The sequence below is a fragment of the Falco cherrug genome, chromosome 9 (genome assembly GCF_023634085.1).
Source record: "Falco cherrug isolate bFalChe1 chromosome 9, bFalChe1.pri, whole genome shotgun sequence".
NCBI classification, from domain to species: Eukaryota; Metazoa; Chordata; class Aves; order Falconiformes; family Falconidae; genus Falco; species Falco cherrug.
Genome location: NC_073705.1, coordinates 29,835,216 through 29,858,472, shown reverse-complemented (window position 1 = coordinate 29,858,472; position 23,257 = coordinate 29,835,216). Strand labels below are relative to the sequence as shown.

The 23,257-nt window shown below is 35.5% G+C and overlaps 1 protein-coding gene across 2 annotated transcripts in view; it reads right to left on the bottom strand.

The window, feature by feature from the left end:
* Positions 1-23,257, bottom strand: part of KNDC1 (kinase non-catalytic C-lobe domain containing 1) — a 65,864-nt gene that overhangs the window by 20,360 nt on the left and 22,247 nt on the right. For both annotated transcript variants that reach the window (XM_055721369.1, XM_055721368.1), the window contains 12 exons: positions 20,077-20,223; positions 18,423-18,540; positions 17,053-18,074; positions 8,898-9,012; positions 5,724-5,795; positions 5,560-5,621; positions 3,243-3,401; positions 2,805-2,882; positions 2,148-2,241; positions 1,820-1,982; positions 876-1,723; positions 628-772 (listed from right to left, as the gene is read on the bottom strand). In XM_055721369.1, coding sequence (XP_055577344.1) covers positions 628-772; positions 876-1,723; positions 1,820-1,982; positions 2,148-2,241; positions 2,805-2,882; positions 3,243-3,401; positions 5,560-5,621; positions 5,724-5,795; positions 8,898-9,012; positions 17,053-18,074; positions 18,423-18,540; positions 20,077-20,223 — 3,023 coding nt within the window. The remainder of the gene's footprint in view (positions 1-627; positions 773-875; positions 1,724-1,819; positions 1,983-2,147; positions 2,242-2,804; positions 2,883-3,242; positions 3,402-5,559; positions 5,622-5,723; positions 5,796-8,897; positions 9,013-17,052; positions 18,075-18,422; positions 18,541-20,076; positions 20,224-23,257) is intronic.

The following is a 23,257-nucleotide window of genomic DNA, read 5'->3' as shown; positions in this document are numbered from 1 at the left end:
GTAAGATGCTTTTGTAAGTATGCTACATTTGGAGGCTTCAATAAAACAAGAAGTTTTTACTGTTTTTCAGATAGATATGTCATTGAAGATGAAATATTAAAAACGAGAAATTAAGCTGGTGTTTTCTCACTTAACAGACTACTTACAAAAGACTGTCAGGAAGAACACTGAGTCAAACTAAACCACTTAAGCAAAACACTTCTAGCAAAGCTAAATTAATTTTCTTAGGTGGGAACAGAACAAAAGGATGTACAAAGAACTAAACTCAAACAGAATAAGCAAACAACAGTAAGAACAGTCTATTTCATTTTCTAACAAGATTATGAAGCTCTCCATCAATGGCTGAAAACCATCAAAAATATTGATCAGAATTAGGTTTCCATTCTTCAGCTACCCTAAGATGGCTTATGGACAAATTTAGCAGAAAATAATTTTTCTGTTAAGCCATTAAGCACTATTTGCTATGGGGAAAGACATGAAGTATCTAATAGACTGAGAAATTAACAGTTTGCAGGAAACAAGTAAGGATACCTGAAGAGAAGCAGTATATCCTTTCCTGCTTCTAAGAAGTAGGGAGAAAAAACATTAAGTTGAACTGTAAGAAGGAAAAAGCTGAAAGACACCTACCGTGGGTGTGAAGGTCTTTCTCCATTTACTACCTGATAGAGATTCTCCAGTAATTTTTCATCCCAGTAGAGGTCACAAAACTTTTCACAGATTATATTAGAGAACATACCAAACTTAATTTCCCTTAAGTTTAAAATGAAGTTACCTTATTTTTTAAAAAAACAAATTAAAAAAGAGAGAAAAAAGACATTAATAATAATATCCTTGTACATCAATGACAATTAATATACAGAAGAAAATGTACATACCCATATCAAAAACTTCAACTCCATTCTCTAGATAGCCATCAAATGCAAACTCCTCCTGTATAAGATGAACCACTTCCTGTAGTAAAGCATCACTTGTTCTGTTCTGCTGGGGCAGGACTTCAGCATCAAAGAGATGAGAATTGTCTTGATTCACTGAATCAGTACATGGTATGTGTTCTTGTTCAGTGAAAATACTCTCTACACTGGTAGCACGCTCAGTTGCTTGGCAGTCAGTTTGAATAACTGGGTTACTTTTATCAAACTTGTTCTGCGTATTAGTAGTCTCATAGTTTTGCACTTTGCAAAGGGAGGCATCATTTTCTGTTTGTGTGCTCATTTTATAACTTGCAATAGTACTTGAAAGTAGCAGTGGCAAACTATGATAGCAATCATAAGCAATTCTTGAACGAAGAGGTTTATTTGGTATTTGCTCTGATACAGCCAAATGTACTGGTACAAATGTCAAAACTCTTTTCTCAGAGTCCTGTTTGAGAATAATGTTATTTATATGAAGAAAATTAGGAGATGTAGAACAAGCTAAGGAGCTGGAAGGAACTTCAGATAAAATACTTTTCCCCTGTAGAATATGTGAGGAATCAGATGATAATGGTAATGTAACTACAGGAGTAAATGCGTTGCCTGACTTTTGCTCTTCTGAAGGTATCTGGGATGAGTGGCCTCGAACTTGTAAAGCACACTCAGGTATTTCAGGTGCAGTTTCAAGAACATCTGTTACCTCAGTACCATAGCTTTTAGAGTCTCCTATGTATCTGGACTTGCTGTGGTCCACGTGTTTTTCTTTTCTTGTCTCTTTCTTGAATTGCTCAGAAACTGGTATGTGAACCTCTCTGAAATGGAACAAAGATATTTTTTTTTAGGACAATATCAGTAGATTTAACAATGAAGTCCCAAGTTCAACTTGTTCTGCTTTAGGATATACTAACTTTGTTGTATTTGCATTTTGTTGCAGAATAATAGGCTTGAAGTGAGTTGCAGGAGAGGTGAATGCAACAGGTAATGTAGCAGTCTCACAATTTAGAGAAATCTGGTGTGGTACTGGTCCTTTAACTGCTACAAGTTTACTTTCACTGGTAATAGGCACAAATCCTAGAAAAAAACCCATAGTTAGAAAGATGAACAATATGTAAAATATAAATGCAAGGTAAATAATCGATTTAGATAGAAAACAAAAATTGTGTAGCTGACAGAGAAAATCTTACATGGAGAACTGATCTAGAGAAAAAGTTAACAAGCCAGAATCTGACTGCTTACCCAGACTTGACTCTGAAGGGTCCATTTCACGTCTTTCATTTTTAAATTCAAAAGCAACATGATCTTGAGATAAGATTACTTCTTCCTCAACAGCCTAACAATAAAAATTGAAGTCCAAACTGAATTTATTAGCATTTTATTTTTTTAAATTCTGCTCAGTTTATGACTCAAAAATAACTATGCAACCCCCACATAAACCTAGAATGTCGCAAAGCAACAACCTGGTCATGCCAAAGTGGAGAATTACAACAAATGACAAACTAAACTCTAAGGACTGGTAGAACTGCTTGGAAATGTTGATAACCCTCTGTTTCGAATCAGAACATGTATTTGAAACATAAACAGAACACAATTACATATTAATGTCTTCTGTTCTGGTAAGAGGGGTGGTAAATGAAAGAGATGTAGCAATTAAAGTCACTGGTTCTTCACCCATACAGATTGGGGAGTCTGGGCACCAAAATCTGGCGAGTGACCACTCCAACAGCAAGAACTAGAAAAAAGCAATACTTAAGGGCTACTTGAAAATAAATAAATAAATAACAATAATAAGAGAACAGATCTACCTACTTTTGCAGGGGACAAAAATCTCACTGGAATACAATTTACAGAATTAATTGAAAAAATGTAGAGAATTAAAAAAGGTGGCACTCTTACCTTAAGGACAGATTTATTCAGTAATGCCAAAATATTTTTGCTGTTTATGCCTTGTTCAAGTAAATAATGATTGCATGTCTACAACAACAACAACAACAAAAAATAATTATAATTTTCAGTCAGTAAGTATTCAATCAAGTGAGGTATTCTTGGACAAGGACAATGTCAAGATAAACAGTCAATTAGAAGTGTTCTAAGTTTAGGAAGTCTTATGAACCTGTTCTGAGTACCTTTATTGACAATTTCAATATAAATTAAAAACACCCCCCTCTGTGTCCCTAGGGAGGTAACTTTAAAAAAAACCCCAAAGTCACTGGTTATGATTTAATTAGATATCAGTCTATTACCAAAATTAAATTAATATTTTGATATTTAAATCACTAAAATGAGACTTCAGACACAACTAGATTTCACATAAAATTGCTTAAATCTAGTAACCTTAATTGCATCAGCTAGAGAAGGTCTTTCTTCAGGGTTTTTCCTTGCCATATCCAGAAGAAGTTTTTTTAATTTTCTTGGCAATGCTAGTTTGTGACTTGGTGGAACACTGTATTTTGCAGCCATCCACAGAACTGCAGCAACACCATAAATGCAGACCTATCAATATAATTTAAGAGACAGGAAAGATGTAAACAGACCCAAAAAAAGCTTCCACTTCAAAACCAATTCCAGCAAATTATCCCAAAATTTCCCTCATTCCCTGTAAAAAAAAAAAAAAAAGAAAAAAAATGACTGGAGCTTCCAAAGTACAGATCACATCTGGCTTTTGAAGATGCTGATGAAAAACCCAGCCCATTTCAAAAACTAGCTGTTATGTATGCAGGGCAAATAATAGTAGCTAATTTTCTACTGTTGGAGCAACAGACATAATTTGTCTTATCCTTTGTCTAGGAAAATTATTCAGGAAAAGAGTGGTTTTGGAACCATTTTGACAAATTCCTTTCTCATGTAAAAACTTAAGATTGCTGTAATCCTTATAATTCTACCATAAAACCTGGCCAGACTCAATTTGCTTAAAAAAGGTCATGCTAATTCAGCAAGTAAATGGCACACAGTAATTGCAAACTAGCAAGTACGAGTCATATTTTACAGAGAAGATTACACCTATCTGAAGAATGAGGTACTGTATATTTATTTTAGCAATTATTGTGCTACCTGCAGCTCAACCAATTGAATTTGCCATGATGAGGGACCTTGAAAAGCACTTGATCTTCACAAGCTTTCTTGTTTTATTTGAAGATTTACAATTTTCAGACAGAGCTAGATTTAGCCTACTTAATGCTTAGTTTACATATGTTAGCATGTACTGCAAATGCAGTTTTGACAATGTCGAAGTACCGTGCTTCTTCACACGCATCTCCTCTGAAAAAGGCTCAAGGGACAGAAACCTAAGCACAGTACCAAATGATGTAGTCTCACAAAACAACGTTTTCTAGCACTGTTTTGAGCAAAGTGAACCACAAAGAACACAATGTAAAAACAAAGTTCACTAGAAAGAGAATAACCTGTGAACCATTTGAACTGTTGAACTAAAGCTACTAATAGGTACAAAAATATTTGAAATAGGAGAAAGCAGCTCCACCAAAACAATTTTCTTCCCCTTAGGTTCAGAATTCCAAGAGGTCAATGGGATTTACTTTGGAAAAACTTGCCATCCAATCCAGCATGTCCTTCAAAAAACTTTACTGAGGTAGTACAGTTATTGGGACTGGCACTACACAGTCTTGGTTCCCATACCATTATTCTAACTAAATGCTCATAACAACCAGAAAGTTATACAAATATCAGGAAAAAGCCAAAAAACCTGGTCATCTTATTCTATACATAATGTTGTAGAAAAACAACAACAAAAAATTACTTCAGATTTTCTAAAGCAAAAGAATAAAGCATAAAGACTTCAGGATTATTAACTTCTCCTCTCTGGTGAACTGCTGTATCATATTTCAGGGTCAGTTTGAGCTTCTGATGCCTTTGAAAAACCTGCATGTTGGATCAAAGCAGTGTAAGAAGAAAAAGCAGTTTTAAAGAAGAAGATACAGAAATATTTTTTATATTACAGATAATATTACAGAAAGTCAAACTCTGTCTTTAGTAGTTTTAAAAATTGTTATTTTTTTTTCCTGATTGACTACTGTGTCTGATTTTAAAGAACTCACGGGGCACAAGATACATATTAGCTAGCCTCCTTTCTTGTTATTTAATAGAAAGGTACCATAAATTCTTTTTCCTTACTCTTATGATCATTGTGGTCGTTTGCAATTCAGATGCAGTTGCAGTGGAGACATTGCTGTTCATTAACATTTTTATGATCTTTGGTCTGACAGCTCCTTATAGCTTATGTCCATAGCAAAAAGCTTTAAAAAAACCATACGGATAAGAGACATAATTCATTACATTCTCATAGTAAAAATATGCTGATAGTGGTATTTTTATCCAATCTTCTAAATGAAAACATGACTTCAAAGTCTGTCTTACTGCTAACAAACTGAAAATCATTAAGCCTTAAGGAAAACTACCAAATAATAGGTTTTTGGCAGCTACTCCAACAATTTTGGAAGGCAAAATAGTTTTTCAGAAGCAGCTAATTTTATGGGACATCAGTATATAAAAAAACCACAGATAACCAATAAATACTGGCAGAAATGAGAAATATTATCAGAATCTTAGAATAGTTTAGCTTTCTTCTTCAAGCAGCAGAGGGATACAACTGCCCTGTGAGAAAATGCATAGCAACCTACATAACCTACCACATTACCTTCTCAGTATCTACATCATCTTCTTCAATTTCAGGAGCTAAATAAAATACATCACAAGATTCTAAATGAGAAAAGAAACCAGAAACAAAAGGTAAGATGTTTGCTTTCTTTTCCACTCCCTCTCAAAAGAAGTAAAAGCAGAACACGCAAGGAATTAGTTTACCTTCAGCTTTTGGAGCAGCAAAGAGGATACTTCCATGGCCGTCAATCAGCACTGAGTCCAAACATAACACCACTGCAAAACAAGCCACAAAAGGGCAAGGCACAGTAAATATCTGTTCTTGTAACTATTCAACAGTAATAAAAATTAATCAAATAAATTAAAAAATCATTTGCAATGTCAGCAATTACCCTACGATAAATGATACTTTAAATAACGCTATTGTTAGAACAGACACCACCCAATAAAGAAACAGTAGGTGCATCATCTCCCAAAGTAATTCCTGCAAAACAAAGACAAGAAAGTAAAATAAAATGGGATTGCAATAAATACAATGGCTTAGAATACCAGAAGTTTATTCTCTTTATACCGAGCATTGAAAAGGAAGGCCAAGAAAGGAACAAACCAGAAATCCCCCACCAGTTAGATGTACCTTCTCGCAAGGTACCAATGAAAGACAGTCAATTAATCTCAAGTGTTTAATCTCTCTGCTCTTCCCTCCTCCAACTCCACCAAAATACAGGGTCATTTTCTGAGGACAGCCAAGATGTGGTCACACCCAGAACTTCTCTGGGTGGGATAGGATACGGAGTCAGAGTCCAGTCTTGCCCAAAGAGTTATGATCACACACACTCTCCCACTGAAGAAATGTTACATAGACTGGTGTTTGCAAGGCCCTGAAATTTCCCATAGTTAGGAAAGAAATAACTGACTTCTAAAACTATTTTAAATCATCTGAGGTCTTCAGGAACTTAACACTAAGGTCATGAAATCATGCTATATAAATTCAATGATGGAAATCTTGTGGTGAGACTGTGTCTATCTGGTGTCTTCAAAGCACACTGTAATTTAACGTGTTTCAATATAGCAAGCCACCTGGCTAGCAACGTAGTCCTGCCTTTGCAGACTACCATCAAATACACTGTTGTCTTATTAAAGAGAGTACTAGGAGAATAGATTCTTACATCAACATAAATAAGAGGTGAAAACATTAAATCTATTACTTATTAAATAAAAAGTTAAAGAGGTCTAAGAGTAAAACAAATATTAATTTACTATTAAATAATAAATTGAAGAGGTCTAAGAGAAAAAAAATAATTGAAGGAAATAATCCTTTCACTTTTGTGGTTACCTGTACAAAACACATCTAAAGCCATTAAATTGTTCACTATGCTTGATGTAAATAAAGGCTTGCCTACTACCTTTGATAATACCTAAGCTGGACCTGAAGCATATATCTTGAAAAGCAAAGGTTTTCTGAATGGGCAACTTTACTAGTTATTTCTGCAGAGGCAGCTCTCCTGAGAATATTTCATGCTCGCTCTTTGCTTCTCAAGAGTTAATGCCTCCGGCCCTGAATCTGCAACACAGTTCAGGCAAACCAGGTCTCAACGAGTACAATACAACATGAGAATTCTCACCTGGGTTCTCTAAAGTGCCCATGAGCAACATGTAAGCAACATCCTCTGATAAGAGGAGAGGAAATAAATCTCAACGGAGAGTACAAACGACTTCTGTAGCAGGACTGAATTAAAAAATACATGTAGAAGCTAGCCTTGGGGTATGTTTTCTTACCCAGATAATTCCTGCATAGACTAATGAAAGAAGTACAATCAAGGAAGGATTTGGAGGAAAAGGTTGTCTAAATGAATAAATCATTAAATAATCCAGCTTGTTCCACACTTCATATATTTAACTATAACTGATCAGCTACCAACCCTACTCTACCAGTATTAAGACAAAGGATGTTTTAACAAACACTTCATGTGACATCAGCTTCACCTTTAATAAGTTAATATCATTCAAAAGGAATGCTGATAGAACTGTATGTACATGTGGGCACAGAAGTAATAACACCACTGTCATTTGACAATGCACAATTACTCTCATAACAGGTAGTGAATTCTCTGGCAGGAATATTCTAGATCTGGAAACAATATTCAACTTCAAGGTAGCTTTATTTCTCAGAATTTTAAGTAAGGTGCCTTCCATTTAGTGGTTTGTATTATTGTGTTCACTTTTACAGGCTACATAAGGTTCACATCACAACTCAGTCTTTAGTATTTTGAAGACTTCTACATTCTGGGTGTATGTAAGTATGGTAACAGAAGCTGGCTAAGCATATTAAATGAGAATCTGGGCCATTATGTGCAGCTATTTGAAACCTTCACAAACATTAGAAACATGCTATGAGGCTGAAATAATCTTTCTGTTGCAAGGTGTTATCAAATACTTAGTTTTAAGGGTAACATTGCTTCAAGCGCTCAGAAATCTCCACTTATGGCCAATCTCCTTTTTAATAGTTTTGTATCATGAAAGATAAAATAACTGAAGCTGAAAACCAAAGAGATGCAGTAAGTTTTCTGTACCTTACTATCCAAGTGTTTATATTCAGTTACAGACTTCAAACTCATCCCTGTCCAAACCCTCAAAAGCAGGCTTTTTAAAAGAAGGAGGAGGAAAGGCAGGGGGGTGGGAATCTCTGCTGTTTATCAGGACAGCTACAGATTTATTATTAGTATAAGCTAAACCAACATTCAGACTTCCTACAGAAATTTAGGATGGTCTTCTCCCAAGTCACATGCAACATACTCAAATTCTGTTAAAGGACAGTTCCCTGTTTCTCAGAAGCTGACTTCTGGAAATTCTTCTATAGACTGAAGCATAGGGAACATGGACAGAGTAATGTCATGACAAGACCCTGTATGCTTTAAACTGACAAAGCCCTGTATTGTCAAAAACACTTCAGGAATCATTTCTCACAAAGAAATCCAGGCAAAAGAGGAAGTTTTATGTTTGTGTATACATAAAACTTATTTTTTCCTGCTTTTAAGATACAACTCCCAAGCCTTTTTCTTAAAAGTCACAGTAGTTTCTCCATTCCCAAAACGTCTAAACACAATTTTTTTTCATTGCTTTTAGTCATTAAGATTTATTTCCTCCACAAAAGTCAACAAAACTCAGAATAAAGAGAAAAAATTATTTTCTTCTATATGTGGAAGAAAATTCCAAATTGAGTAAAAATTCTAAGTCTCAATTTAAAAGTGTAGTTAGAAATACTGCCTATTATTTTTTTGTACACAATGAAAGTTGCATCAACAAAGTAAAGAGAAAAAAATCATCAATACAGTGAACATAAATAACTAAGCAAATATATTAAGATAATTAAGACTATACCTGGATAATCTATGCAAGTCTGCAGGGCACATAAACACTCATGACATAACGCCCAGAGTTCATAGTCTGTCAGAGGTTTATCATACCAGGACAACAGGAGCTTTAAGGAGATCCACTGAAAAAAAGAGTGAGGATGCAGAAAGTTATTAAAAATTATCACAAACTAAAAATGTTTACTGATGCAATGAAAAAGTAAATCCTAATATACAATGCAGTCACCTAAAAAGCATCAAGATATTTATTGCACTTGCAAGTAATTAATGATACTTATGGAAAGAGCATCCTGCAGTTAGCTAGCTGTATAGATGACCCAGTAGTTTCTTAATTGCATAACAAAAGCGTAATTCAAGTGAGATTTCAGCAAGAATAGAAGTGTTTCAAGAGAAGTGAGCTGTTTGGAAGCTCTTTCTTATCATACTAAAGAAAGACTCCTTCAGAAAGTCAAAGTTGACACATAATTATAGGAACACCACCTAAACTTAAAAACACAAAAATGCGAATAATCACCACCAACAAAAAAAAATTCCCACATTCAAATGCTGATTTACCCTGACAGTTGTGTTAGAAGTCTTACCTTAAAGATTTCATCAACTTTTCTTGTTCTTCTGTGAAAGACGTTAACAATACTGACAGAATTAATGACAGGTTTATTTGAAGTCCAAGTACTTTGTTTTGTTTTTAATCACTGGCTGCTCAATTTGTAGTAACAGCATTTATTTTTCTGGCTATCAATTTAGATTTGGATACCTGGCATAATACTTTAACGTGACAAAGATATTGTACTGCTTTTCAGAGAATACGTGCTTTACATTTTGTGATTTTTTTTCTTTTGGTGAATATAAGAACTTGACATTGATAGGACTGTACAGACACCTTCCCGATTAAGCTGTGCTAATGGAAGAGCTTATCACTTTTACACTCATCTGCCAAAGAAACAGTAAAAAATTCACTGTAGGCAGAAACCTCTGGGTTAGAGCAGAGCCATCCAACTATTTTAAAAAACAGCACAGCACATTTTCTGTTGCATATACAGCCCTAAGATGATAAACTATCTCTATATGTCAACTTTAGGCCATGTTGGGGGAAAGAACTACCAGAAGCAATTCAGGATTAACTCTTGAAAAAAACTTACAAAACAAAACTGTAGCATAGGAAACAGAAACAAAAATTAAAATCTCTGAACTATTCTGTTGTTTTTACAAGCACATTTACATCCTAATCAATGTTTGTAAAATCTAGAGTAGATTAAGGGTCTCTTTCACATGCAATGGTAGTATGTCATTACATTTGACAGATCAGTTTCTGCACTGTCATTTACTGCAGTCAATTTTTCATGATCCTGGCTCTGAAACACCCTTCAGTGAGGCACTATCATAAAAAATGTAATGAACAGACGATTGCATTAACTTTCATCAAGATCAACAAACAGAAATAGCTTCCCTGTGATCTATGGGGAGGAGGAAAAAAACCCGCAATAATTTGCATAGCTGAAACTTTGTTAATTTAATTTTTACCAGAAGACCTTCTGAAGACGTATAATACTTTGGGCTTGTACTGCTTAAATATTCCTTGAAGGTGAACCAGATGAACTATATATTTTTAACAAGATGTGCCAGCAAACAAAACTTTTGATTTACTTACTGTTTTATATTCTGTCTACCTCCAACACACATAAAAATGAATTTGGTGCTTTTATAGTCCTATCCTCCATTGTGGCAAATAATAATAAAAAATAATTTAATTCAGCATAGACAGATTTGAGCCAGGTAATAAGGTTAAGCTTCATTCTCAAATTTTGCTATCACCAGCAGCCTGGAGTGCAGAATTCTTTCATCAATGTGTTCCTTCATTCTATCTAAAAAAAGTAAGCTCTTGAACTCTCTGATAAAAAGACATCAATCACATACCAGGAAGGAAAAGGACAGATAGTCAAAAGAATGAATTAATCTAGAGAACATTAAAGATAGAGCTTCGTACTGTTTAATGATTACTATCCCTGATCAGTGCTGCGTTCCCCCGCCGTAGCACTCTGGTTCTCACGTGCCTCAAATGCCTTTGCTCACGGCCACTTTACAATGAAAGCAGCAGCCAAATCTTCAAATTCACCCTGCACAGCTGGCACAAGTGGAGAGCAATCAAAAGAGAATTTCCACACACTAACCAGAACATTAAGAAGGTGTTGGGATTTGAGAATATTTTTTGTAGTAAGTACATACCACCTGCCATGTGTTTCTCTGTAAGAGAAACCCTCTTGGAGTTTATGTCCCTAGAGGCTCTAAAAGCTGCAGCAGAGGAAGATGGACCTCCTGTATTGCACATACAAACCATCTCTCACTTCAGGAGATGGTGAATGGCCAGCAAGGGGAAGAAGAATCTCTCACTAAAATGGAGAGTGAAGTTAGCTGTACATCAGAAAGCTGAGAGCTATCTCTCATCACTTCTGGGATAACCGAGGTCTCTAGAGGAAGAAAGAAATGACAGAAAGAAATCTAAGCACAGCAGGAAAGTAAGAATAAACCCTAAGAGCAGCAGCAAAAGTTTATGATAAGAAAGAAGAAAGTGTCAATGACAGGTAACAAAATAGAGGACGAAAAGGCATCAGAAAAATTCTGTTTCAGAAGAAAAAATGATGTAGGAAAAGCAAATCTAGCAGAAGTGAGTATCTCCGCCATCCACAGGATGGTCAAATTAACCTGAGTCAGGAAAAGAAAGGATGCAGTCTGGTTACAGGTTGGTGAAATTCTTTTAGACGTACACCTTCGTTATTTCCCTCTGGCAAGCATCCTAGGGAACGACTGAACTCCAAATACTGATATTGCTAGCTAGTATTCATATGTTAGTTGTTCTCCTGTGATACTAATAAATAACCACAGTGCTATTGTCTCTTACTATAATTCAAGTCTCTCCCCACTTCAACCATAAAACCCCATTATTATTATACCTGGAAAAAATTAAAAAAAACCTGACGAGGTTATTCTTTTAGTGTCCTAATTATTCCAAATGCTCACCTTCCTACACCAGAAAGAGAGAATTCTGGAAGACTTCATCTGAAGACTGAGGGTTGAGATCTGCTGGGGATTTCTCCTTCTAAGACCTTGTAAAAGTTACCTAATATAGTCAGGGTATGTACGACCTGTTTCATCACACATTTAAATCTGTCATGAAAAAAAAAGATGCAGTCTGCTTGAAATAGTTTCCAAAGGAAACTTCTCAACCTAAGATTATGAGGCAATGTTTATTTATGCCTCAAATCTTAAGTAAACGGTATTTAATGCAATGCACCTCATACTTCACCTTTAAGGTATTTAACATTAAATATCTCAAAAGCATTTAATGCCATGTATATTTAAATTCCACTGAACCTGTTTGTGTATTGGTAAACATTTAAATGTAAAAATCCCTTATTTAAGCATCTGTCTCAGGTTTGGTTGTATTTTAACATGCAAGTCTCTGATTTGTGGCTATTACAATTTACTACAACTTCAAAAACTCCACCCAACTGCCAAGAAAAAAATAAATACCTGAAGTGCTGGAAAACTTATGATTAAAATTTTTTAATCAAACCACCTGTAGCATGCGTTGTTTCCTAACTATCTATTCAAACATTTTAGCAAAGCAAGCTCAGGACAACTGTTCAGCATATGTAAGACCTCAAGTCCACTTCATTTAAAGCATTATTTTAGTACCGATAGAACACATTTATTAATATATAATCACCAGTGAAGTTGCACCAAAGAGCAAACAAAATTATAATGCAGTGCCTCTTCCTGAAATTCTTTCTTCATGCTCTGTAACAGACCTTTTCATCACAGAAATTATATAACCCAGTTTTTAAAATAAGAAACTGTTTTTCACAGCACAAATTTTGACAGAAAAATAGGAAAAAGCCATGAGTTATTATTGCCTATAGCTACCTACTAGTGACATTTTGGTTTATGTAAAAAATACTGCATTTTAAACGTCACTTGTTGAAAAAGTGATGTTTTTTTTGTTCAGTGCTGCAAAGATCATTTAACAGGTCTTTTATTTCATTGTTGGTACCAGAATTGTAAAACCAAAACTTTCAATAAAGCATGCAGACTATGCCAACATGCTGTATTTTATGAACATAATGCTGGCGTTATTTTAAACAGACATAACAAGCAAGATGTTCATTACTCTTTTCTTAAGTATAATTCTGGGAATTGACAACTTTTCTTTCCTTCAAGTGTTGTTTCCCCAGTGTTCAAGTGTCATTCTCTAGCTACATGGCCTTTCACTGCTCCCATGCTTGACTGGATATGAATGACCAACAGAAAACAAATGTATATATGCCAGGTTCCCATTAACCCTTCCCATGTAAAGGCATAGCATTTGAATCAGAGAAACATTTAAAAGCATTAGAGATGAGGCACACCTGATTGGAATGAAATTGGTTAGAGAAATAAAAGATCCCCACTCAAACTTGAAGTGAAAAATATTTATTTATGGCATGCAAAACTATAAAAATTATTAGGGAAACCCTCACAAGATACATTGCAGTAGCCAGACAAAAGCAAGCAAGTATTTTTAGTAATGCTTACTAGCAGTAAAGCACACAACATTAAGAAGCAGCTGTGTTGGAGTATTAGAAAAATATTGTCCACTGGAGAAGTATTGACAGGCAAGAAAAACTGTCTGTTCTCCAGAGTAGACAAGGTTGATCTTCAACCGGATGGGACAGGTATTGCACTCTCTAAAGAACAAGAAATAGTTAAGGAGATGCTAGAGATACTATGGTAAAAGCTCTGTTTGTTGCAATCATGCTTGTCTGTTATAGAAAACTAATGAAAGAGCAGCACTGAAAGTCTTCTGAGGTGTTTTCTATTTAGCCCAGAAGACAGAATTCACATCAGTTAGGGCTTCACACTTTTTATGTCTTTGCAGTAAACAAACTCTCACACTCAAATCTTACCTTCTTAAAAAAACAACAACAAAACAACCCCAAACATTTTTAGGTATTTGGTGAAATTCTGGCACAAAGAAACGAAAGGGAACTTGAAGGAGATGCATCAGTTATAACTTTTTGACACAGGGATAGCACAGTGTGGCTTTATTTCTGCAATTCTCAGGAGGTAAGAGAGGCAGAAACTGCCATGCATCAGAAGCCTGAGGAATAAAATCTGTTTTCCGAAAGAAGAAAAAGAAGCTGAAAACATTACTCACCCCTCCACCCCTGCTGCTTCTCTAAGAAGACTTATAAAAGAGTCTGCTGTACAGTTCAATGACTACTGAAAATGAATGACTGTCCTTCAGTAAACAAATATTACCAGGCCAGAAGCTCAGCATTTCAGGGAACAGACAGCCATTTCAGAAACCCAGATCTTACTCACAGATGTTGATATATTTAGATGGGATTTTTCCTCCCTACAGCAGTTACATTATCAAAGTTTTTTTCTAGGTAGTTTTTTGTTGTTTGTTTGTTTGTTTGGGGTTTTTTTAAGTCCAAGTTAGGATTTCCCTAAATAGGATAATATTTCTGTGTCAGAACCTAGATATTTGCTGGAATTTATTACGAAGAAAAGAATCTAGACCATGAGTCTTGTCTAACCTTTCTTCTACTGAAAAACGCAGCTATAAACCTCCAGTTTCATAGACAACCCACCCTGCTGTCTTCATTTCCGATTACATGTATTATGACACTGCTTATTAGGGTAACTGGAATAATAGTTACGTTCTCTAATTCAGTGTGATTGCCCTGTGAAGTCAATGGGAGCAGGATAACCTCACTTCTACTAACAGCCTACTTATGTGGAAGAACGAAATTCTGCTCACAGAACAGCTGGAAGAACACATTATTTAAATTGATGATGAAATATTTGAAGAAAAATAGGATTTCAGAAGAATGGCAAAATAACCTGAAAACGTATTTTGGTTTATGTTTCTGTGTGCCAATCTCAAGTGCTGCTGCAGGAAAAGCAAAAAAGACATTTGTTAGTTTTTAAATCGTGCCAGAAATTTGGGAAACTATAATTCTGATGAATATTATTTTTTTGAAAGTATCTTCATGTACTCAGACTTAAACTGGTGTCCTGGTAATCCAGTAAGGGCAGTATATAGATCTTACTTCAACAGATCTTGTCCTCCTTAAAGAACTCCTACCACTAAGTTTATGTTAAGTGATGGCTGCTTATTCACCACAGCACTGTAAGACTGAGGCTTAAGTAAGCCCATTTCTACCTCAAGGCAAGTGACTTAAGTGTGGTACCTTTATTTCTTGGAATGAAACAAAACAAAACAAAACAAACCCAACCAAAAAACCAAACTCCCTAAAACTAGCAAACCAGCTGCAGTAGTCTGACAGTTTTAGCCATCTTCACCATTACAAATAAACATGCAAATGAATTCCTAGGTTTATACTGTTTAGCAAGAAAAAAAGCCTTCCACTCAGAAAAAAAGATTTGCACATTAAGGTGACACACAGTGGTTTGTTGCTTGAATACTAAGACTTATCTAGATTTCTGTATACTAACAAGCTTTCTCCCAAGAAGTCAGTGACTGAAATTGCTATGATCCTTGCTAGAAATACAAGCACATCTACCAAATGAAGCATGTTCATGTAAATCCAGAGTAACAAATGACATTGCAAAAGCAGAAGACTTCGGGATGATTATGAATATTTGCACTCTCTTCTGAATATATAAGGTTGCATAGTCCAGAGCTGAAAAGGTGGGGGTGGTGGGGGAGAAAACACAAAAAAAGGGAAAAAAAAAGGATGTCTACAGTAAATGGAACTTTTCCCAGAGTCTGAAAAATGCACCTGCAGGATTTAAAAATCTAAATAAAGGATTCAATATGCATACAATGACTAATTCCCTCAGACAGCAAAACCATGCCATGTGGTACTTATCCGTACTTACTATCCTCCCACACTAAGAATTTAGTAAGTGCACATGTTATTGAGATTAGAAGAGGCAGGAAAGGGAAAAAAGCAGTTACAACAATCTTCAATGATGCATTATTTTTTTTAGCTATGATGAATCAAAGGCTCTTTACACACTTGACAGTCCTAGGTTACTACTCCAGTAGAGGTGTTCAGGCAAGGTGAAAAGAGAGATGGACACAGACTGAAAATAACCCTAGGTGCCACTGCATGGGATGGCTGGAAGACTGGCTATCAGGCAAGGAGAATAAGGCTGTAGAGTCAGTAGACAAGTAAGAAAAAACCCACAGATCTTCACCTAAGCATAATTTCTGGAAATGAAATGTGAAGTTTGTGCTGCTCATTTTTATCAAGTCAGAGCAAGGCTGGTAAAGCATCAACCATCCTGCATTTTTAGCTAGCAGCTCTCCTATCACATGGATTGTTTACGTCTCTTTGATCATGGCACAAGACAGCACCATCTAGTCAAAGACCAAACTTGTCCACCCAGAGAAAATGTAATTTGAGCAGAGAAGAGACCACACTACAACTATCTATCAACAAATTCTAGTAAACTAATTACCAGCTCTCCCTCTTCTTATTTGGCTATTTATAAAGATGAAATGCTTGAGACAACATATCCATCATATTGTGCACATATTTGAATTCTATCATGAAATATACATAAAAACACAGAGGCAGTATTTTAAGAACACAGAACAGATACAGCATATGTACAATTTTCAAAAACTTAAATGCACATGTAGTTTAAAAAAAAAAAAAGTGGAGTCTTTTTACTCCTGAAGCAGATGGGCTATTGCCATTGATTTCAGTGAGGTCAGGTTTACAGTCAGGAACTCTGCAACTTTCATAAGCACCTGGGAGGTCCACTGCAAGGTAGTGAACTTTATGCGCGGTAACATAGAGTTAAAAATCTACATATGCTTTGGTAATGTCCTTTTACAAATGTAATCAGCTATTAAGTATGCTGCTCTAACACACTAGTGAGTATACTCCATTTGTAAAAAAAAATAAATTAAAATTAAAATTGATTTTGCAATAGCATAAATTTCACTGTAGCACTTGACTTTTAGAGAGGAAAAGAGGATCACCAAGTTTCCAATATTAACTCCTAAGGTGTGCAGACTAGCAAAATTCAGTTTTCCAGGATGCTAAAAGTGGACAAAGGGGGAAGAAATTGCACAGTATTTAAGTCATTTCATCTCCACATAAGTGACTACAGCAACTATATAATGAAGACTTTATTTTTACTACCTGCTCATTACTTTTGATTTCTGACCCTCTGCCTCCACAAAGATTATCTTCATTATTGTTTGCACTCATCACACCGTTGCTTAATTCTGGAGACCTAATTAGGTTTGATCCATATCTGTTCCCACTGGGTTTTGTCGTTAGCACTGATGCCATCTTGTTAAAATGTGGTAAGGAATTTTCATTTGACCCTTGAAGTGTTTCAGAAGAGTCTTCCAACGCCATGTAATTGTCTAGCATTTTTGCTCCAGCAATTGATTGATTTGGGCCTTTTAGCACACCAGCTGTATTTGGCATTTCAGAGGTAGCATCAGAACAGTCTTCTTTGTGATCAGATGAAGCAAACCCTATCTTTTTACCATTAATAAGTGACATGTGTTCTTCTAGATTCAAGCCAGACACCTGTGTGCACACACATGGAACTTCTAAATGAAGATCATTAACCTGGTGATTCTTTGGTTCTATTTTTGGTGGACTATTAATAGCAAGTGAATTAAGATTTCCCTTTGAAAAAGTAACCTCATTATTATTGTCTAGAGGTAGTGACTCTTGTGTTAGCAAGTGATTTTTCCTAGCTAGTGCTCCACTGTTGGTTACAGAAGTAAAAAAGTTATTTGTATCGGCAGGTTCAAGTGGTAACTTTGGAAAGGTTTTAATTTTTCTCAAAGAACCTTTCTTAAAAATGCCATCTCTCTCCAGGTCAGTAACACATGACTTTATATCCAAAGCAACACTAGCAAAATTGTCAGCATAAACTGTATGTTTGTCGTCTTCTTTGCTCTTTTTAGCTTGAGTTGCAAGTTGAGAACGTTGAGTTTTCTCATTATCCAGATCAATTTGCATTTCCTTCAAACCACTTTCTCTGCCAGTCACCATAGTAACTATTGAAGAGTCCTTATGACAGGTAGCTGTCATATCTTCCACTGCAGACGAATCACCTGCTATGTTGTTTTTCTCACTGGAATGTAATTTAGATCCCAAACTTCTCTGACACATTCTTCCCTTCCACATGTTATCACATACATCTAGATGCAAAAACAGATGCTTATATTAAATGTGTATTTAAACCTCTCAATCTTCTCTAGTAAATCTTTATATTGCTTTTTCTGCCACTGCTGTTATGTATCTTCAGCATGTTACACACAATTATTTCTGGACAAGTCACTTTTAATCGTAAAAGACACAAAATATATTAATTATGTTTATTGAGAGTTGTATGTCCCCTGCTCCCCACCCTGAATCCACAAATATTTAATAATGACTTTCTGATATGTAGAAAGGAGCCTATAACAGTAAAGTACACATAGTATTCTAAAAATCATTAGATAGGTCAGACAATCTAAAGTTCTAGACTAAATACATTTTAAGGTTACCTTGAGAAGCACCAAATGATTCAATTGAAAGAACCCTTCTTCCAACAGCAGACAGGCTTCGACAAATGTTACTTGATGAAGCAATCTTCAGTTTTTCTTCACATAATGACAAAATGCTCTAGAGAAAATTAGTGTTAGATACTTATTTAATAATGAATAATTTGTGCATTTTGACTAAAGTGAATCATGTTAACTCACACAGTACATCTGAATTTATACAATTCAAGTTCTAGCCTACAGTTAGAACACTAAGAACAACTGATAAAAATTAATAACCTTAAATGTTATACTTTATGAATAACATACTGGAAATGTAAAAAGCTAGAGTGGGAATAATTTTTTTAAACAGCCAGTGATTCACTTGAATTGAGTGACAGCGGCAGGATGATGAATGTTTTTATTACTGAAATTACATTAAAAGTAAATCCCGAGTTATTTAAAAATGGCAAAATACAAATATCTAGAAAACACTTCCCAACTAGAGAAAGCAATCATTATCAGATCACAACAAACAGTATAACTTATCTCAGTCTGTAGCATAAGCATTATTTGATGGCATTAGCACTGGTTGCGCACACAATTAACTACAGATATTCACACATTTAAAAACCTGTCACTTTGGGCAGGGAGTAGAAAAGACCTGCCTTTCCAAATGCATCCCACTGTTTCCTCAGTAACTATTCCTAGATAAACACTGATGAGACCTCACAGCTCTGAGGAGCTGTTCTTCCCCATTAACCTGCTCAACTAGTCTTCTGCTGTTGTAAGTGAAAGGAAGAACTTGGCTCTGTTGGCTCACGTATCAGATTGAGGAAGGACAGGAGAAAGTGAGACAGGTATCCAGCCGTGCTGGAGTATAGTCATGCCTAGAAAAGTCTATGGGTGACCCTCCGTATAACTCCCCTCACCCCTTTCCACCCAAGAAATTTCCACTGTTATTTTGTGGCTACAGTCCGAAAGTCTGCAAAAACAATGCATTAAATCTAAACTTTCACTCATTAATGTCAAGTAACACTGTGTTAGGTAACCCATATTTACAATATAAATCCTTTGAAAACATCATCTTGAAAAATAATATATATATATATATATCTTCAAATACTTTCTAAAAACTGATGGTAAAATAAGAGGCTAAATGGAATAAAATACAAAACCAGTCAAGATATCTAATCAATACTTCTAAACATTTATATATTTACAGAAAAACAAGTTAGTAGTAATGCTTTGAACATTCAAAGACTAGAGGTTTCCTAGGGCGTGGCTCCCTCCACCCCCTTCTTAAATGCAATCCAAACACCATTTGAGGCACCATGCAAAGTTTGCAGCATAATGCCTGTGCTCTTACTTCTAATGACTTACTCTCTCTGTAAACTAAATACTAAATGGGAAAAAAGTTAATAAGAAAATTTAGAACCACAAGTGTATTATTCACCCAACCTTCTTAAAAATCAAATAACTGTAAAACATTACATCCTTTTCAGGCTGTATCTCCATTAGAGTAGGAAGAAAGAAGAATTTCTGCTCAGTCTGGGAAAAACTCAGCAAAAATCTGAGCATACTACCTATAAAGACCATCTCTCTATTAATGAGTACACATATAGAAGTATTTTTGTCACCTTTTTTTAACAAAAAGAATTATGTAGGGCTCATTTACCTCAATATCTGGCCTGTTTTCAGGGTTCTCTTCTTGCATTTGCTCCAGTAGAGTATGCAGATCTTGCCCAAATTCTGATTCTGTTTCAGGTTCTACTACATATTCTATTGCTGCTTTCAATGTTGCACCTAAAGAATAGATGTGTGCCTGGATGAAGTTTAAAAAAAAAGCATTAAATATGTTACAAATTTTTTCTGTCCTGCCGAAAAAGGTCTGAGTTCACAAGGATTACAGCTTACATTGTTTTTATTTTTATTTTACAAGGTAATAGTTTACTGTAAAGGTGGTTTAATTTAAACAGGAGGAACAAAACTGGCCTCAGTCCTGCTTTGGAAGATATGCTTGTTGCAAACAAAAAGAAAAAACCAGCTAGAACCTTTCTTCTTCCTCAGCAATAATCAGTATTACAATTGTTCATCAGCTACAGTTGAATATAAAACTTAGCTCCTTGCATGTGTGTGAGTCATATTTAAGCTAGAAGCATGCTGGGTGATTATCAGGGGAAAAAATAATTAGTTTGACAAAAAATTCATATATAGAAGTATTTTGTAAGTGCTATCAAGCATAAAGAAAGCTAGCAGAAACAATACAGCATAATATCACTTGTCTCTGAAGACACTTATAAAAGCATTTTAAGAAATATTCCATGTTGGACATCTCTGCTTCTCTTAAAGCCCCCAACCTTGTGATGAGCTCCACTAAAGATGGTAAGCCAACAACTTTCTTAAATCTAGTGCTAATGCATTAGATTTGTCATGCAGCAGAGCTACCTCTAAATTTTAGAAGTTTTCTGTTTCTTAAATAAAAGACCTTTCCAGTTCTGCTTTAGTAGTAATGGTAATTTATCCACGATGGCCTGTATTTTCTTTATGTTCCATTCAGAGAACACAATTCAGTAAAACTTATAATGAAGACTTTAAGTGCAAGTTTGTGTAAACATTTCAATGGTGATGCAGTACAGCCAGAAATTCAAGTGTTCTGAGCGCTGCCATCTCAGGTTTACAAACACATACAGAAACAAAATAATGACCAGATTTGTACATTAAATCTGGTTGTACTCATGCATTTGCTTGGCTATTTTTCACCCTAGCAAGACGACTGACTCTAAGGTCAAAAGTAATTTCCTCCTTCGCCCCCACCCCCAATTTTCTGATTGAGGTCTATTATTCTCTCTAAATTATATGAAGGGGAGGTAACTTGTAATTTATATATGCAGGTATGCGTATATTTACTTTCTAGTGAGGCAGGACACCTCCATGAAGGGGAGTGTGACACCACCTCATTGGGGAGCTCTGTGTGTGTGTGCGCGCCTTGGACAGTTCCACTTCTCCTCTGGCCTCCGTGCTCCCCCAAACCAAGAAAGTATAAGTAGTGCTGACTGCTGGATCTACGGCCTTGATTTATCCATGGTGTACATCAAGATTAGGACAAAGGTCAAAAAACCAAATATGTCATCTGATCTAAAAAGAACAGAACAACATCTCTGCAAAGCAGTAATCTTAGTCTTAGTTTCTTCACTACCATACAACTTCACCATCGAGCAGAAGCGGTAACTGAAGACTTTGTTATTCTTTTGAGACTCTCAGAGGAACTCAGACAGGAGTCGTTACAATTTTTGTTTTGATTTAGCATAAAAATGAATGCTGTTCATCTATTCCAAGAGTAAGGGTTACTTCCCCCACCCTTCACACCATTAAGCTACTATAACCTACTCAGCAGCAGTAGCCTTACTAAACCACACTGTTGATAGACTGGCATGATTTTTTTTTTTTTTTTTAAACATAAGATAAACCAGACTGCATTGGCAAAAGGATATGAATACTATGAAGCCTGAGCAAATAACCCACTAACAAGATAAGGGGAACACAGTTATTTTGTCATACCCCCCAAGTTTCCACTATTTTCACCCAGGCTATTTCAGCTACAGAAAAGGAACTCCACCCTGGACTAACAGCTACTCAAAGGAAGTACAACTCCTATTAATAAATGTTTAGAGGATGATGGTCTGCGCAAGTTAACTTGCTATAAAACTAAGTAGGTATAAACTAACACCTTTTTAAGGCTGCCCAAGACTGAAGGCCTGAAAAGGCAACTGCTTGCAAAAAAACAAACAAACAAAAAAAATCTAAACTTCAGTATATTTCAGTTCAGAAGAAATGTAACTAAAATACCTTCCCCAACAAGCAAGAATTTATGAAGATGGTTTGAATTTTTTTTTCCTACAGACTTTCATAAGCTTTTGCACAGCAAAGAGGGAGTGTAGATTGTAGAACTCACTCCTTTGATATTAAATACTCTCAGTAAGCCTATATAATTTTGCATTTCTCAATGGACAGCATAACAGAAAACTGAACATAGAGTTAAAACAAGGAAATACAGAAAAAATCATAATACAGCTCTATTTAAATATTTTTTGGTAGAATATTGTACTGTGGTAGTTTAATATACTTGATATTAGTAAGTTATTCCATGTATATGATATGATCTCTAACAAGTGACATCTCCTCTGTTCCACAAAATGACCATTAGAGAAATAAATTAATCACTCTTTAAAGAACTGGAGGAAAAAATCATAACATACAACTTAGGGACATATACTACACAGACTAAGCAATATCAGAATACTAGATGAAATAATGCCACATAGTGTGGGGACACCTTTGAATTCACAAGGTACTTCTGAACAGCATAACTAATTTCAGCCTCCCTATACCACTGCTAACATAGGAATAGGTAGAAAAATGGCTTTATTAAGAAAATTTGCTTTTAGACTCTAGCATTTACTATCTAACTGACACCAAGCTTCACGGATGATACTTCAGAGATAATATATTGCTTATGTGCTTTTACATCACATGGCAAAAGTAAGCAACACTTGTACTCTATCAGCAAATCTTGTACTTTTATTTATTCAGTATAGTGCTCTATTTATAGAAATGCTAAGGTTAAAGGTGGCAGCAGGAAGAAAAATAATAATTAATCTACTCGCTTTTGGGGCAGGGTGAGGGGGAGAGAAAAAACTACAAAGATTCAGCCTCCAGAAACAGATAGCGTTGTAACACTTGGCATGTCCCCAACAACCCACATCAAAAGACAGGCTGTAGCCATGAAGTAAGAATTAAAACCAGTTTAACCTCAAATTGCCAACCTACTTGACACGTTTCCTTTTTCCTGTTTGTCA